The 18,454-nt window shown below is 53.8% G+C and overlaps 2 protein-coding genes across 2 annotated transcripts in view; both read right to left on the reverse strand.

The window, feature by feature from the left end:
- LOC102455270 (scavenger receptor cysteine-rich domain-containing protein DMBT1-like) overlaps positions 1-252 on the reverse strand; it is a 52,269-nt gene extending 52,017 nt beyond the window's left edge. Inside the window, exon 1 of the mRNA XM_089770050.1 lies at positions 63-252. Coding sequence (XP_089626176.1) covers positions 63-165 — 103 coding nt within the window. The 5' untranslated portion in view covers positions 166-252. The remainder of the gene's footprint in view (positions 1-62) is intronic.
- LOC142823756 (alpha-1B-glycoprotein-like) overlaps positions 1-18,454 on the reverse strand; it is a 415,238-nt gene that overhangs the window by 239,957 nt on the left and 156,827 nt on the right. The window lies entirely within an intron of this gene.

Below are 18,454 nucleotides of genomic sequence, written 5' to 3' on the forward strand. Positions count from 1 at the left end.
ACCCCGTGAAGACACACCAGTAAGCCGACAGCCCCAATTACATGTGTCGCCACTGTACTTACAACAATCCCACCTGGAACGAGTCCCAGTGCTCACAGCAGCACCTAGCACAGGGGTGGCCAGCTCGCTCCAGATGAAGAGCCACAGTAGCAGTGGAGACAACATGAAGAGCCAAGGCAAAGTTCTTGAGCCCCCCCGAAAAGAGAAGGCCACACCGGGGGAAAATAAGTGCTGGTACACTGTCCCCCGGCTGCTTTTTTTTTGTTCCTGTTTTTTGTTAACAACTTTTCTCTGGGTCTTCGTGGCCTTCCCCCTTTTTTTTTCTTTTTTTTTTTCTCAACAACTTTGCCCCGGCTCTGCACGCTGTCTCCACTGCTATTGTGGCTCACAAAAAAAGCACTGGGGAAGGGTGAGAGGTGCAAGATCTGGGAGGGAATTTGGGTGCAGGAGAAAGTAGAGAAGAGGATGCTGGCTCAGGGAGGAAGCTCCAGGCTGGAGAGTGTTGGGCTCAGGTGGAGGGTTGGGGTGCTGAGCAAGCCGCAGGCTTGTGGCTGTGTGGGTGCAGCAGGAGTTTGGGCTGGGGTGCATGAGGGGCTCAGGGCACAGATTTGTGGTGTGTAGATGGTGCAGGAGTGTTGTGGCAGAAGACTGGGGATGCGGGGGTGCAGGAGTTTGGGGATGTGAGAGGCTCAGGTCAGGGGGTTCCAGTGTATGATAGGCTCAGGTTTAGGGCCTGGGGGGTGCAGGAGTGTTATGATACTGCAGCCAGATGGGGGCTTGGCCCCAATTGGGCGCTTGTTGGCCAGGCTTCATTTTTAAATAAAATATTATGTCAAACACTCAGGCTACGTCTAGACTCCATCCCTTTTTCGTAAAAGGGATGTAAATTAGATGTATCGCAATTGCTAATGAAGCGGGGATTTAAATCTCCCCCGCTTCATTAGCATAAAAATGGCTGCTGCTTTTTTTCCGCATGGAGCTTTGTTGGAAAAAAGCGCCAGTCTAGACGCTGATCTTGTGGAAAATAAAGCCTTTTCCGAAAGATCTCTTATCCCTTATGAAATAGGGAAAATAAAAAGCAGTGGAGTCCTTCCGCTTTCACCAAGGAGCTTTGAGTCAGGCAAGCAGCATTGGCTGAGCTACAAGCTGTGCCTGGTTGCCACCCAAGGGTACCAGCAACTCAGCCTGGGGCATAGTCCCCACATCTCTCTGTGTGGAGCCGTCACACAGCTGTGAGCTGACGAGGACCTTTTAAAAAGAAGCAAATGCTCTTGTCAAATGTTTTCATTTCCCAACGTTTCCATTTTCTCAAAGAAAAAATTAAGGATTTGGGGGTTTTGTGAGAACAGATTTGGAAAAAAATTCCATTTAAACAAATGACTTTTCAGGGTTGTTGTTTTTTTTAAATTCGGGTTTGGGATTCCCCCCTCTCTCCATTTTTACTATTTTGCCTACCAGAGATGGGGAAAATGTGTGGGGGGAGGGGTTTTTTTCCACGAAAGGCTTTGAAATAACTATTTTAAACATTTTGCAAACGCTATTAACTATTTCACCCTGCTGTTTTCTGGGCCCTGCTTCTACCAGGTCTTGTCACCCTGAGCTCCTCTGAGCCTTACCCGAACCTCTGAGCTTCCCTCAAAATCCCCTGTCCAGCTGCTCCTTGGTGCTGACTCCATCCCAGTGTGAAATGTGCCCAGCCTCCATCCCAGGACAATCTGATTCTGCATCAATTGCTCTGAAAAGTTGCTCTGCCTAACTGCCCTGCCTTGTGCTCCTGACACGTTGCCCCTGAATCCTTCTTCTCGTTGGCTTCCTGGAGAGGTGTTAACCTCTGCTCACAGGACTCCTGCCCTGGTGCCCCTTGTTCAGCAGGGTCAGCAGACTTGGGAACCCAAAATGGGGAGTTCAAACAGGCAGAAGCAGCTGGAGTTGGGTCTTGAGGAAGGGAATGGAGGAGGCTAAGCAGGCGGGGAAACCAGCCCTGGGGAGCAGACGGATCGGTGCAGAGAGACCCCAGAGCTGCTCATGTCCTGAACCTGGGCAGAGCAGAGGGGGACAGGTGGGGTCTGGGTGTGACTAAGGTTTGTCCCCATCAGAAACCATCAGGAGGCGACATTGGGGGGCTGTTTTAATCTTGATCTGCTTCCCCCACTGCCCGGATGCTCCTGTCTCTGTGCCTCTTGCTGCCCGGTGAGTACGTGGGAATCTGCGCTAATTCGTAGCAGGCTGGTAGGTCACAGAACCGAGAGCAGCCCCAGGCCCAGGCAGTCGGCTGATCTCCTGAAGCAGCAGAGAGGGCTGCTCTGTTCAGGGCAGGCACTGGGGAGGATGCTCCTGGGGTGTCAGCGCAGCCTGGAGGCAGAGAGCAAGGAGGCCTTTGCCATTGGAGGGTGGGGGGAAATTGGGGTCCAGCCCCAGGGCTCCCTGTTACTGATGGGAGGGGTTGGGATCAGGGGCTCTTCTTTGGGCCTGTCTTTTAAACCTCTGTATCCAATCTGGGTCTGTCTGTAGCGCGTTCCCTGATGCAGGCTGCGCTGGGTCGGTGAGGGGCTGAACTCAGCTGACAGGGCCGGGGATGAAGGCAGCTGCTGCTGGGCTGTGAGCAGAGCCCTGGGCAGAGATGCGCAGGGCTGATAACCTGGGCCTTAGCAACCCTCCAAGCGGCCCCATGGGAGTCACTGGCCCAGAAGGCACCCAGGAGTCAGGGCTGGGCATAGGGCCTCTCCCAACCTCATGGAGCAGGCAGGGTGCCCTGGTGGGATGGGCGGGGCTGGAACTGGGCCCAGGCTCCTTTGTGTGGAAGAGGGAGGGGGCCCTGGCTCCCAGGTGCTGGGTGTGAATCCCATTCAGTGCAGGGGCCTGGGGAGGGCGACGGGGCACCCACCCATCCCTGCAGGGGGCGCTGTCACCTGGGGAGTGGGGTCCTGGGGGGAGCAGAACCCCCATTAGTTGTTCAGGGCGTCTCACTGCAGGGGAGATTCCAGCCGGCTCTGACCGCACGTCCCCTTTCTGTTCCCAGCGCTGAGCCCCGGCAGCCAGGAGATCTGCTCAGCTCCTGGTGAGTCCCTCCATGTCTACAACATCTCCTGGGTCTTACGCCTCCCTCTCAAGGTCTCCAGCCGCTACCCCTTGGGCCGCACCCTGCTCCGTGTGGTTCCAGTGGCGATGGCAGGGGGAGGCAGGCAGGGCATTGCTGGATCCAAGCATGCTGTGCAGGTGTCCTGCCTGGCTCCTCCTGGCCCCACTGCCTCTCTGCTGTGACCCAGGCACAGTGTGAAATGCAGATGGAGAGTCACATCCTCGGCCCACCTCACCCTGGGGCACAGGCCCTAGGAAGCAGAGCGCAACCTGTCTGTCTGACCCAAGGGGCGTGTAGTCTAGACATACCCCAAAAGGTAAACTAGAGGAAAAAAAACCCTCATGCACTGGAATAAATGTGTCCCGAAGGGCAGTTATCCTAGCCAGGCCTAGCCAGACAGAGTGGTGGGACATTCCCAAGGGCAGGTAGGCAGGCTCAGTGGCACAGTCAGCACAGAAGGTAACAACCCCAAGGGGATCTCTGTGATCTCACCCTTCACACCTCCCTCTTGACAGTTTCTTTGGTGTTTATTTTCTGATCAGTGTAAATTTCCCATCAGGAGAGTCACAGAAGGACTGGCCAGAGCACAGTGACTGGGGAAAGTCAGTGCAGGTGAGGGGGTGTTTCCCAACACTGGAAGGGCACATGCCCCCTTGGATCTCTCATGTCCATAGAAGGCCTTCAGCATTATGCACTTGGCTGCAGTTCACCCCGGGAACGTCAGTGGGGCTGCCAGGGTTCCACTGTGGAGCTATTCATGTGCAGTTCTTCAAGTAGGACAGCAGAGATTTTAAACACCCTGAATGCTTGGCCCAGTGACAGCACCTTCCCATTCACTAGATGCACTTTGCCCCAATCCCAGTGAAAAACCCCATCTAACTTGTGTTGGCCCAGTTAATGATGCTGCCTCTGCTGTCTTCCCTCTTCATTTAGCTCATACTGTACATTAATGCCCCCATCTACAGGCCAGGGATATACTTGCAACTGTGCAGATTTGTCATGGTTTTTATCTCTATCAAAGCTCCATGAAATTCTCCATCCTGCGGAGCTGAGGGCAGCAGACAGACTGTCCAGCAAACATCTCCCCTGCCATGAGCACCCACGTAACATCCCTGTGGCCTCCCCACAAAGACATCTCCTGACATTCAGCATTAGGAAAGGGCTGGTTTCTCAGCAGGAAACTCTCTCTCCCCCGCCATCTGGTTCTGTCCCTTCAGTTCTAACCCCCCTCTGACACTCCTAAACCAGCAGGGCACCTTGTCACATCCTCAGCTTAAAACAGGGATCTATTGGTTTCAACCTTCCAATCTCAGTTGGGCTGGATTAAGCTCTTTGTAGGCCCTAAACACTCTCATTGTAGGCTCTTAAATTAGACTAGTGATTGGTGCTCGGTGGAACCCCAGGGTTCCACAAAGCGAAAGTAAGGGTTCCAGGAGAACCTGGCACTTCCCCCTCGTAAAGAGACAGAGACAAATTGCGATGGGACTCAGCATGGTGGGGGTAGGCAGCTCTGGCACTGACCCCTCCCAGCCACTGGGGAGGGCCCAGGCCAAGGTATGGCAGGCTTGGCCTGCCCCAGCTCTCTTGGCCCAGCTCTCTTCCCCCCCAACAAAGCCAGGCTAGCCCCAGCTCTCTTCTCCTGCCCCACAGCCACTGGGGGGTTGGGCCAGGACAAGGGTCTCCCTCCTTCTACGGTATCCAGGGAGGGGGAGCTGTTCTGGATCTTTGCTCCTGCCCCCGCGGGTACCCTGCTCTTGCCTTTTCCCCCCAGTATCCACTGGTCCTGGCTCTTTCCTTCCCCCAAGCCACCAGGGAGGGGGACCTGAGTGAGGTTGTGCCTCACTCTTCCCACAGCCATGAGGGGAATAACAGCTTATTGTGTGGATGCACCTCTTTATTATTTTGGAATAATGTCCGTTATGCTGAAATAACACTGCTGTATAGACAGAGCCATAGATTGGTGGATTTCTGGTTTCATTCCCAGCTGTGTCACTGACTCATTCTGAGAGCTTTGGTAATTCCCCCTCCAGTCTAGATGCTCAGTTTGCCCATCTAAAGCCAGGTCACTTAACATCTGGGCTCTTCATAGGGGTGTTAAAAAAACATGCAAATCTGAAAGCAGGCATGGAAAAGCCACACATCAGTGTGTGAGCAGAGCCAGCGTCTGACCCTACAATCACAAAGCTGCATGTGCAGCCCAGCAGCATCAAAGGCCTCTACAACATAAAAAAGCAACAGTATTGGAAGAAAAAAACCGGTAACCAGCACTGACATTGCCAAACACACGTTCAGTAGGAAAAATTATGTAAGAATCTAGTGCACTCATGTCGCTGTCTCTGCTGCTCGCTGCATCCTTGCGGGGCTTGGCTGCCATTCCCTGACATTTCCCGATATCTTGGGTTCAAAGGCCCAGGTTTCTGCTCAGGGTATGGCCAGTGAGATGGGAAATGGCCTCTTTTCCTCCAGCAGCACATTTTGGGTGTGTTCACTGCTGTGACTGCCCCTGCTCCCTCAAGGTATGTCTAGACTATATCCCCTTTTCAATAAAGGATGTAAATCAGATATATCAAAAGTGCAAATGAAGCCTGGATTTGAATTTCCCATGCTTCATTTGCATAATGGTGACTGCCGCTTTTTTTTTAAAGTCAGGATTTTTCAAAAAAAACCAGCAGCTTAGATGGGGATCTTTTGAAAATAAAACGCTTTGTTGAAAGATCCTGTAAACCTCATTTTTCGAGGAGTACGAGATCTTTCAAAAAAGGGTTTTATTTTTGAAAGATCCCCATCTAAACTGCTGGGTTTTTTTGTTGTTCTGAAAAAGCCCCGTTTCGAAAAAAAAGCGGCAGCCGCCATTATGCTAATGAAGCATGGGAAATACAAATCCCGGCTTCATTTGCACTTTCGATATATCTAATTTACATCCCTTTATCAAAAAAGGGATTTAGTCCAGACATACCCTCAGTCACACCGTGTATCAGAATGGGGTCCTGACATGAGAGGGAACCCTCTGACCTTCCCCCCACACTTCACTATCTTGATCTCTCTTGTGTAAGAGAAACAGGGGGGCCCCTGAATGTGCAAAGCCCAAACCCCACATCTGTCCGTATCCCAGCAGTGGGACTTATATGAAAGAGCCTCACCCCACATGGCATTTACACATGGAAACAGCTGGGGGAATCTCATTCCACTTCACATAGGTCTTAACTCACCCGGCTTTCAAGAGTAACCCGACAATAACAATCCCCTGCGACCGCAACCCCACAGCAACAATCCAGTGTGATCACAGTCAATGCACTCACATGCAGCACTACAAAGGCACACCAGCAAGGGAGGCCCCAGCACTCCTAAAAAGACCCTTTGATAACACACCGGTGCACATGCAGCCCCACGATATGTGTTGCATCAGTAGTTACAGAGAACCCTGTGGTTTCAATCCCACATGGAAAGTTTTCCAGTGCTCATGGAGGCACCTACACAAATAAATCAAAATGCTACTGCAGCAGTCACAAGCCTCCAAACAAACCCCTTTGTGCGCTGTCCTGGCGCAAACAATCCCACAATAAACCAGCTTGTGTGCTCAAAAGCAGAGCTGGGTGACAGACCCTGGGCGTACGGTTTACTCGCAGAACAATGCAGCATCGGCCGACCTAAAACCATTCACAAATTTAACCTGAGCAGTTTTAACTGGGCAAAAGTTGATACATTTTGGGGCCATTACAACTGACTTTGGGCTCCCCCCATTCTCCTGGGTGACAGCTGGGGCTCCCGCACCCTTCCTGAAGTGACAGTTGGGCTCCTCCCATCCCCCCAGGTGACAGTTGGGCTCCTCCCCCACCCTTCCTGAAGTGACAGTTGGGCTCCTCCCATCCCCCCAGGTGACAGTTGGGCTCCTCCCCCACCCTTCCTGAGGTGACAGTTGGGCTCCTCCCATCCCCCCAGGTGACAGTTGGGCTCCTCCCCCACCCTTCCTGAAGTGACAGTTGGGCTCCTCCCATCCCCCCAGGTGACAGTTGGGCTCCTCCCCCACCCTTCCTGAAGTGACAGTTGGGCTCCTCCCATCCCCCCAGGTGACAGTTGGGCTCCTCCCCCACCCTTCCTGAGGTGACAGTTGGGCTCCTCCCATCCCCCCAGGTTACAGTTGGGCTCCTCCCCCACCCTTCCTGAGGTGACAGTTGGGCTCCCCCCATCCACCCAAGTGACAGTTGGGCTCCTCCCCCACCCTTCCTGAGGTGACAGTTGGGCTCCTCCCGTCCCCCCAGGTGACAGTTGGGCTCCTCCCCCACCCTTCCTGAGGTGACAGTTGGGCTCCCCCCATCCCCCCAGGTGACAGTTGGGCTCCCCCCATCCACCCAAGTGACAGTTGGGCTCCTCCCCCACCCTTCCTGAGGTGACAGTTGGGCTCCTCCCATCCACCCAGGTGACAGTTGGGCTCCTCCCCCACCCTTCCTGAGGTGACAGTTGGGCTCCTCCCATCCACCCAGGTGACAGTTGGGCTCCTCTCCCACCCTTCCTGAGGTGACAGTTGGGCTCCTCCCATCCACCCAGGTGACAGTTGGGCTCCTCCCCCACCCTTCCTGAGGTGACAGTTGGGCTGCTCCCGTCCCCCCAGGTGACAGTTGGGCTCCTCCCCCACCCTTCCTGAGGTGACAGTTGGGCTCCCCCCATCCCCCCAGGTGACAGTTGGGCTCCCCCCATCCACCCAAGTGACAGTTGGGCTCCTCTCCCACCCTTCCTGAGGTGACAGTTGGGCTCCTCCCATGCACCCAGGTGACAGTTGGGCTCCTCCCCCACCCTTCCTGAGGTGACAGTTGGGCTCCCCCCATCCACCCAAGTGACAGTTGGGCTCCTCCCCCACCCTTCCTGAGAGGACAGTTGGGCTCCCCCCATCCACCCAAGTGACAGTTGGGCTCCTCCCCCACCCTTCCTGAGATGACAGTTGGGCTTCCCCCATCCCCCTCCTGTGGTGAACCCCCCCAACTCTGGGAGCCGACCTGGAACCCAGCTGGGTCAGGGGCTGCCGGGCCCAGGCTGTGGGTGTGTCTGGGTTTTATTAGCCACCTTTTCTCCCTCTAGGGTGGTTTTCACATGAGCTGCCATTTTGCCAGACCAGGTTGGGCACCCAAGTGAATGTAGAGAAGAAACACAGGCCTGGCCGGCAGTGGTATCAGGCCCATAATCCCATCACACAAAGTGGCCGAGTGGCTGAGGTGGTGGATTCATTGTGGGCTGCCCACGGGTGTTTGAATCCCCTTTGGTTGTTGGCCCGCTGGTCTCCTCTGCCTGGAGGCTCCTGCTGGCTTGTTCTTCCAGGCCTCCGCTGCTCAGTGGCCAAAAGAAGAAAAGCTCCCCCCAGACTGGGGGCCCCAGCACTTCCCATGCCAGCTACGGTTCCACCCCAGCTTAAAAGAACATGACTGATGCATGATGCCTCTACATGGGTGGTCTGTTTGCAGGCCTCCCCTCTGTATCTGCTCTCCCCTGGCATGGTGCCTGGCCTTGGCTGGCCGAGGGATAGTTGGTGGCAAAGGAGCCATTTTGGCTGAGTGGTTGAGACACTGGATTGTTAATCTGTTGCACTCTGAGTGTCTCAGTTCACAGGGTACCAGAGCAACTGGCATATGAGCTGTTGCTTTTTCTGGCATGTCCAGAGCACTGGAGCAGGGCAATTATGGCATCTGTCTTTTAAAGGGGGAACTGGACCCAGGGAGTGACAGACAAGTCAATCTCACTTCCTTACTTAGAGAGCTACGGGAACAGATTATTAGACAATCAGACAGTAAGCACAAGGAATAGCCAGCATGGACTAGCCAAGAACAAATCATGCCAAACCAATTTAACTTCCTTCCTTGACAGAGTTACTGCCTTAAGGATAGCAGGGAAACAGCGGACAGGATCTAGATTTTAGTAAAGCTTCTGACACAGTCCCTTATGGTACTCTTGTAATAAGGCAATGGAAATGTGGCATAGATTAAATTTTTTGTAAGGTGCGTGCACAAGTGGTTTCAGAGGAAAAGTCCCCACACTTGGACTCTTAGGGTGTGTCTAAACTACATGGCTCCGTCGACGGAGCCATGTAGATGAGGCTGATTGGCAGAGGGAAATGAAGCCGCGATTTAAATAATTGAGGTTTCATTTAAATTTAAATGGCTGCCGCGCTCTGCCGACCAGTTGATGATCAGCTGTTTGTTGGCAGATCGGGGCAGTTTAGACGCTCCCCCGTCGACATGAAAGCCCTTTGTCGACCTCCCCCTTATGCCGCGTGGGATGAGGTTTTCATTTACCAAAGTTTCCATTTTTTCAAAGAAAAAAAACAATTGGAAACATTTAAAAAAATTAATAACTTAGTAGAGATTTTAAAAAAATCAGTTTTTTTATTTCCCAGCCCTCGGTTTTTACCAGTTTCCCACCAAAAGTTGGGAAGAAATTAGGGGAAATATATTTTTTCAAAAGGATTTGAAATAGGGATCAAATATTGCAAAAGGATTTAGCCTTTCCCCCTCCTGCTGTCTTCTAGGCCCTGCTCTAACAGCTAGTGTCACACTGAACTCCTCTGGCCCTCACCTGGGCCTCTGAGCTCCCCCAAGTACCCCCTACCCAGCTACTCTGCAGAGCTGACTCCATCCCAGAGGTGAAATGTGCCCAGCCTCCATCCCAGGACAATCCGCTTCTGCATCAATTACTGTGCACAACTGCCCTGCCCTGTGCTCCTGACACATTGTCCTTGGGCCTTCTCCTGTTGGGCTTCCTGCAGGGGAAGTCTGTTCACAAGACTCCTTCATCTTCCTTTGTCCTCTTGCCCTGGTTCCCCCACTGGCTTTAGTCCCACTGATTCCAACTCCCACCTGCTCAGAGGTCACTTCTGGATGCTCTTTCCCAGCTGCCTTGTGTCCTTCCCCATCCAGCAGGGCCCTGGTGCCCGTCACTCAGCAGGGACAGCAGCCTCCTCGGGAGCTCAGAATGGGAAGCAGGATCCAGTCACGGCAAGGCAGGCAGAAGCGGCTGGAGCTGGGTGTCGAGGATGGAGTGAAGGACACTAAGCAGGTGGGGAAGCCAGTGGAGTCCCATGGTTGCTGTTCTCTGGGGGTAACATTCATCTCTGGGCAGAGGGTCCCTGGCCACATTTATTCTAGAGAGTGAATTTCCCCCTGGGGGAGCTGGGTCCTTCTCACCAGGGACTGGAGACCAGGTTCAGGCTCCTCCAACATCCCAGCCTCCCTTCCCCCCTCCCTCCGTCACCCAGTGACCTTTCACCCTGGCCCAGCTGTGCATTTAGCCAGGCACTCCCCAGGCAGTGGGATGGGAGGGGGGATGTTTCCTCAGTGACATGTTTAGACTCAGACACGTACTCAAGTCCCTTCCATTCTCAGTCCTACAGCCCTAAATAGAGATGCTGCGGTTGCAGCGGGGAAGGGGGCAGAGCGGGGCAGGAAATGGGGAGCAGTGATGAACATCTGACACCTGAGGAGGGGACAGAGCAGGTCAGAGAGGCAGTGGTGCTCTCTGCTGCCTGACCCCTACAGACCCCTGGGGGCCTGGGAGCAGGAGGAGGGGCTACCTGGAGTATCCAGCCCTGGGGGGCAGACAGATTGGTGCAGAGAGACCCCAGAGCTGCTCATGTCCTGAACCTGGGCAGAGCAGAGGGGGCAGCAGGGGTTTGGGTGCGACTAAGGTTTGTCCCCATCAGAAACCATCAGGAGGCGACGCTGGGGGGCTGTTTTCATCCCGATCTGCTTCCCCCACTGCCCCGATGCTCCTGTCTCTGTGCCTCTTGCTGCCCGGTGAGTACGTGGGAATCTGCGCTAATTCATAGCAGGCTGGGAGGACACAGAACCGAGAGAAGCCCCAGGCCCAGGCAGTCGGCTGATCCCCTGAAGCGGCAGAGAGGGCTGCTGTGTTCAGGGCAGGCACCGGGGAGGATGCTCCTGGGGTGTCAGCGCAGCCTGAAGGCAGAGAGCAGGGAGGCCTTTGCCATTGGAGGGTGGGGAGTTATCGGGGTCCACCCCCAGGGCTCCCTGTTACTGATGAGAGGAGTTGGGATCAAGGGCTCTACTCTGGGCCTGTCTTTTAAACTTCTGTATCAGATCTGGGCCGTGTCCCTCTGTCTGTCTCTAGCGCGTTCCCTGCTGCAGGCTCCACTGGGGAGGTGAGCTCGGCTGACTGGGCCGGGGATGAAGGCAGCTGCTGCTGGGCTGTGACAAGAGCCCTGGGCAGAGATACGCAGGGCTAATCCCCTGGGCCATGAGAACCCTCCAAGCCACCCCCATGGGAGTCACTGGCCATGAGGGGTCCTGGGGGGAGCAGAGCCCCCATCAGCTGCTCAGGGCATCTCACTGCAGGGGAGATTTCAGCCCAGCACTGACCCCACGTCCCCTTTCTGTTCCCAGCGCTGAGCCCCAGCAGCCAGGAGATCTGCTCAGCTCCCGGTGAGTCCCTCTGTCGGTCTGTCTGTCTGTCCCCAATGTCCCCAGGGCCCTTACCCCCCCCCCCCCCACCAAGGCCCCCAACCACCACTCTTCGGGCCGTGCTCTGCTCTGTACTGTTCTAGCAGCAATGGCAAGGGAAGGCGGGCAGTATCCAAGCACGCTATGCAAGTTGGCCTGCTGACTCCTCCCAGACCTGATGCCTCTCTGCTGTGACCCAGGCACAGTGTGAAATGCAGATGGAGAGTCACATCCTCTGCCCTTCCTGGTGTCTGAGCCAAATCCATCCTGGGGGCAACCTGCTTGGGCGGGGTTTGAGTCCAGAACCCTGAGCTGGGATGTGGCTTTTTGATGGTGGCCACTGTTCTTTGCTGGCTGGCTGGGTAGGAGGGGCATGGGGTGCTGCCAGCCAAGGCACCGACGGATGCTGCTGCTGGGGTAGGGGAGTTGATGGACAGAGACTGACCTGCCCAGCAGCAGCAATTCAGAGCTGGGTCCCATCCCTCTAGTGATTCCTGGGAAAGGGGGGATCTGCTCCCTGGCACAGGTACAGGGACTTCCCTTAGTCTAGGCCTGAATAGCTCTTAAGGATGATAAAATGAGATTATCTGCCTTAAAGCCGGTTCCCCCCAGCACTGGCTCCTGCTCCCTGCTCCCTGCTCTTGCTGCCTTGCTCTGACAGACGCAGCAGGGGGGCGGGAGGGGGGCGGGAGTGACTAGTTGACAGGTCACTTACATCTCTAATAGCCCCCAGTGCATCCTGTGCCATCTGGGGGCTAGGCAATGGGGGGGGGGGGGGGGAAGGGCAGGGAGGATGTTAAAGCAGATCTCAAAGGGTTAGGACTGGACAGAGTTCCCGACCTATTGCCTGGCAACCCCCCGCAACAGCAACTGGCCTTCACCAGGAGTTGGTCGTGCCCTAGACGTCTCCCAATAACACAATCCAGGGCCAGATTAAGAAGGAGACTTTAGGGGCTACAGACCAGGGCATCTGCTAACGGGGGCCCGCAAAAAGATCTCCAGGCCACCAAAAGGGCAGGGTTTTTTTTTTGCAGGGCTCCCTTCGCCCAGGGCCCTGGGCTGCAGCCATCCCAATGTTTATTAACCCTGGGTCTTGAGAAGAATTAATCTGGCCCAGGCCAGGGGCTGGCCTAGCAGTAGGATCATCTCTCTCCCAACAGGCCTGGAATCAGAGCCCCCTTCCAAGAGGTGGCATGTTCACACCTGCCATTTTCCTCCCGTCCCATGGTCGGCCGTTCCCCATTCTGCTCCCCAGGTGCTCTCCCTGCCCCCACCCTCCACTTCAGCCAGATGTCAGCCCGGCCAGGGGACTCCGTGCGGCTCCAGTGCTCTGTGATCATACAGGCCCCATCAGCCCGCATCGTCTTCTGTGAGGATGGGAAGGAGGTTTCATCCCAGAGGGGTTTGTTGGGGAAACTCACCTACGACTCTCACCCTGTGGTGTCCGGGAGCAGCTCACCAGCTTACTCCTGCGGGTACGAGATCAAGGACAGTGACAACCGGGTGAACAGATCCCAGCTCAGCCCTGCCCAGCGCCTCAGAGTCACCGGTAAGTCCAGCTCATCCATGCCCAGCAACTCAGCACCCCAAAAAGGAGAATGGGGTGAATGGCAAAGCAAGGCCAAGGGTTTCCGAAAGGCTACAGCCAAAAGGGACCATTGGATCACCCAGCTGAGCTCCCATTCAGCCCGGGCCAGGGAGCCGTGTCCAGTGACTCTGCATCCAGCGCCGCAGGGGCAGGTGGAGCTGGGATGTGGCTCTTGGTCACGGCCACAGTTGTTTGCAGGCTGAGCAGCAGGGACAGGTGATGCTGCTGGACAACGCACCCGCAGGGGGCACCGCTGGATGAGGAAGGTGACAGGCAGATATTGACCTACCCAGAAGAAGCAGTTCCCCTGGGAGACCTTATCTGGGTCCAAGGTTATTTGTGGAAAGCGGATCTGCTCCCTGCTGCTCCTGCGGGATCTTCCCTTAACTTGGGCCTGGAATTGCCTGTGCCAACTGGGCAATGGGAGGGGTAGAAGTGCAGGGAGGATGTTAGAACAGACACCAGAGGGCTTAGGGACTGGGCACAGCTGCTTGGCTGTCAGCTGCCAAGTTCCTTGGGGCAGCGACTGGCCGTCACCACATGGGCTGCAGAGGAGGCTGAAGTGCTGCCTGGGTCCTAGACAGCTCCCATTGGCTGGGGCTGTCTCTCTCCCAGTCGTACAGTCCCAGCTGGGTCAGTGACCCCAGGGCCCATTGTAGGACACTGCGCAGCACCAGGCCCTGGGAGCCCAGCACACCCAGCCCTAAGGCTCTTCTGCAGACCCAGTGATACCAGGGAATGAAGCTCTGGAGAGAGCTCATCCCCCCACTGCCCAGCTGGCCGGGGATCAGAGCCTCCATCAGAGACACGGCCCAGCCCCCTGCCATTTACCTCCTGCCCCACTGACAGCACCAGGCACCAGCAACACCCCACTGACAGCTTTGACCCCTTCTCTTGGCCAGGTGCTATCCCTGCCCCCACCCTCTTCCTGAACCAGACGTCGGCCCGGCCAGGGGACTCTGTGTGGCTCCAGTGCTCCCTGTTCTCCTGGGCCCGGGCCACTCGTATCGTCTTCTACAAGGACGGGGAGGAGGTTTCATCCCAGAGGAGCTTATTGGGGAAACTCACCTACGACTATGACCACGCGGTGTCTGGGAATAGCTCTGGGAATTTTGCCTGCGGGTACGAGATCAAGGACAGCGACAGCAGGGTGACCAGATCCCAGCTCAGCCCTGCCCAGCACCTCAGTGTCACTGGTAAAGCGCATGTGTGTGTCTGTCTCTCAGCTCAGCTCTGCTCAGCCACTGTGCATCATGGGAAAGGAGGTGAACAGACAACAATTCAATAACAACCCTCTGAAAATTCAAACACTGAAATTCATCACTTTTCAAAAAGTAAAATGAAAAATTTCTAGCATAACATCAGGTCATCAATCCACCCATCAATCCTCTGTCACCTATTCCCAACTTCTGACAAACAGAGGCTAGGGACACCATTCCTTCCCATCTTGGCGAATAGTCATTGATGGACCTATTCCCCATAAATTTACCTAGGGTTTTTTTTTTTCATTGCTGGATTTCACACATACAAAGAGTTCCACAGGTTGACTGTGCTGTGTGAAAGAAATACTTCCTTTTGCTTGTTTTCAACCTGCTGCATATTAATTTCACTCGGTTCTTGTGTTATGAGAAGGAGTAATAACTCTTCTTTATTCATGTTTTCTACACCAAACATGATTTTATAGACCTCTATCATATTCCCTCTTAGTCTACTCTTTTCTAAGCCGAAAAGTCCCAGTTTTATTAATCTCTCCTCAGATAGCAGCCTTTCCATAATCCTAATCATTTCTGTTGCCTTTTTCTGAACTTTTTCCAATGCCAGGATATCTTTTTTGACTTCAGGTGACCACATCTTCACGCAGTATTCAAGATGAGGGAGTACCAGGAATTTATATAGAGACATTAAGATATTCTCTGTCTTATTCTCTATCCCTTTTTTAATTGTTCCTAACATTCTGTTTGCTTTTTTAACTGTTGCTGCACAATGAGTGGATGTTTTCAGAGAACTATCCACAATGACTTCAAGATCTCTCTCTTGAGTGCTAAGAGCTATTTTATTCCCCATCATTTAGTATGTACAGTTGGGATTATTTTTTCCAATATGCATTATGTTGCATTTGTCAACATTGAAATTCATCTCCCATTTTGTTGTCCAGTCACCTAATTTAGTGAGATCTTTTTGAAGCTCTTCAAAGAACGCTTTGGTCTTAACTATCGTGAGCATTTTTGTATCATCTGCAATTTTTTCCACCTCACTGTTTATCCTTTTTCCAGATCATTTATAAATAGTTTGAATAGGATTAGTCCCAGGACAGACCCTTGGGAGACCCCACTAGTTACCTCTCTCCATTCAGAAAACTTAACATTTATTCCTACCCTTTGTTCCCTGTCTTGTAACCAGTTATCAATCTGTGAAAGAACCTTGCCTCTTATCTCATCAGAACTTACTTTACTTAAGAGTCTTTGGTGAGAGACTTTATCACAGGCTTTCTGGAAATTTAAGTACATTATATTCACTGGTTCCCCCTTGTCCATATGCTTGTTGAAACCCTGAAAGAATTCTAGTAGAGTAGTGAGGCATGATTTCCTATTTCAGAAACCATGTTGAACTTTCCACCAATACATTATGTTCATCTAGGGTTAGGGCTAGCCAACACTCTTTTATCGGAACCGATTGCTTTTCCGGAAGAGGCTTTTCCGCCATTTGGTTCCGTCTAGATGGCGTCAAATGGTGGAAAAGCCTCCTCTTTTGGAGGAGTTCTTATTCTTCATAGAACGAGATATACAGGGCTCCCCAAAAGAGCGCATCTGCTCTTCTGCAAAAAAAAGCAGAAGAGCAAACGCATTTCCTGGATGTGGCAGAGTTTTTCCGGGATACTTCCTTTCTATTTTCCTCATTAGGATTTAACTTCCACTATTTAAGCAATGCCTTTTTATCTCTCACTGCTTCTTACAGGGTCTGGGCCACTCTGTCTGTCACTGGCTCCTGTGAGGCCTAGTGCAGCCTGAGCAAACTGTGGCAAGAGTCTCCCTGTGCTGCACAAAGGCAGGAGTCTCCCCAACGGCCTCCATCACTTAGGTCTCCCATCAGGGGAACGTGCCCCCTGCAGCATGATCCCCCCTCCCCATAGAGTGAGCCTCTGGGAGCTCACACAGGGTCCCTGTTACACAGCAGCTGCTCTGGGTCTAGAGCTGGCACACGCTGCTCTGCACACGGCCCTCACCACGTCCCTTTCCATTTGCAGGGCCGGCCTCGTCCATCACCATCTGGGCTGCCCGCTGCGTCCTGGTCCTGCTGCTCCTGGTCTCTGCACCCATCATCACCTTTGTGCTGGAGAAACGGGGCCTGCCCCAGCCTGGGGGGCAACAGCACCTCATGAGTGGGAGAGGGGCTGGGAGTGGAAAACCTCATTGAAAAGCCATGGGTTGGGCAGATACCAGTGCTCAGCTCTGAGCAGGGTGTTGAGGAGACGCCACAGGACAGCGCTGCCCAATAGGGCCCTGCAGTGACAATCTTTGCCCAGGTAACTCCTCCAGCCTCCTTCTGTCCCCTTCCAGCTTCCCTAATCCGGACACTGTCAGTCGCTCTGCTCTGCAGCCCTTGGCTCACTCCCAGCTAAGCCCGGGCCATGCGAAGCTCTGTCAGAGCTGAGCCCTGCCATGAACTGCCCCTGCCAGACAACCCAGCGTGTCACCCAGACCTGGATGTTTTTCTCTCACTGCACCCTCACCGAAGTTCTCACACTCACTGCACCCGGGTGTCAGGAGACACACCCGCCGGGGTGCGGGCTGACGTCCCACGGCAGCCTGATACTCGGCTCCAGGAAGGGCTCCTCAGAAAACAAAATTATCCCAAAGATTCCAGGTGTGAAGTGGCTTAAACCTGCTTTCTAGCTCTCAGCCCAGGGCCCAGTGTCTCTGTCCCCTGGTGTCCATCCAGAGCTGGACACCTCAAACATCCCTCAGCTCTGCCCCTGGATGCACTGCTGTTCAGATTCTTCTTGTTCTTCCCTGAACCCTGTTGTGCGCAGACAGACCTTCCCCTGTTTTCGTAAAGCTCGTGGACCTTCACTCTCCCTTGTCAGTGGCTTCCGTCCTTGTGGGTTACACTGTGGCTGTGTCTACACTGGCCACTTATTCCGGAAAATCAGCCGCTTTTCTGGAATAACTTGCCAGCTGTTTACACTGGCCCCCTGAATTTCTGGAAAAGCACTGACGATCTACTGTAAAATCATCAGTGCTTTCCCGGAAAAACTATGCTGCTCCCGTTTGGGCAAAAGTCCTTTTCCAGAAAACTGTTCCAGAAAAGGGCCAGTGTAGACAGCACAGATTTCTTTTCCGCAAAAAAGCCCCGATCGCAAAAATGCTTTTCCGGAAAAGCATCCTGCCAATGTAGACACGCTTTTTCCGGAAATACTTATAACGGAAAACTGTTCTGTTTTAAGCATTTCCGAAAAATGGTGCCAGTGTAGACGTAGCCTGTGGGTTACACTGTGACTCCACACACTGCTTAACTCTGTCAAAGTCGGGTTTCCTTCCGCCTGTCTGGGAGAAAATCCGTTCTCCCTCAGCTTGGTGACAGCCCTCAAAACCCAGCGTCAGTGAGTCTGTAATTCCCTCTCTAGGGTATAAAGGGTTAATATTAACACAAGCCTTGTACAACTTTAATTGACTGAACAGTAACACTGACTGATGCAATTGCTTATGCTACAGGACTCCCTGTTCTCCCCGTGGGGTGTTGGGACCCTGGTTGTTACAGTCAGCCCAGCTCCCACCTTCTTCTGCATGAAGAATTCCTCTTCCAAGAATTGGCACATGTGAAGGAAGGTGGACTTCTGGTTAAGGCACCAGGGTGGATCTTCTGGGAGACTGAGATTCTAGTCCCAGCCCTTTTCAGAGTCCTCGGGCCTGTCACCTCTTCTCCCTGGGCCTCAGCTCCCTTCTGTGAAATGGGCTAATTGTTCTGCCTCGTCTCAGGAGAGAATTTCCAAAGCCCCTAAGGGAGTTAGGAGCACAAGTGTGTGGCTGTGATCTGTGCTCACTGCCTGGTGCTCCTAAATCCCTCGCCCTTGAAAATCTCCTTGCCCTTAGATTCTGAATTTTTCTGGGCCAGTGGTGTCTCTCACCAAGGGTTCATCTGCACAACGAAATGAAGCCACTGCTGTCAGCCTGGGATATCTCCCCGTGGGGACACTTCCCTGGAGCATGGGTAAGGAGGCCCCTGACCCTGGAGGTACCTTGAAGTCCAGGCACCCCTGGGAGACTGGAGGAACATAAGAACATAAGAACGGCCGTACTGGGTCAGACCAAAGGTCCATCTAGCCCAGTAGCCTGTCTGCCGACAGTG

Source organism: Pelodiscus sinensis, chromosome 18 (assembly GCF_052426305.1).
Source record: "Pelodiscus sinensis isolate ZL-2025 chromosome 18, ASM5242630v1, whole genome shotgun sequence".
NCBI classification, from domain to species: domain Eukaryota; kingdom Metazoa; phylum Chordata; order Testudines; family Trionychidae; genus Pelodiscus; species Pelodiscus sinensis.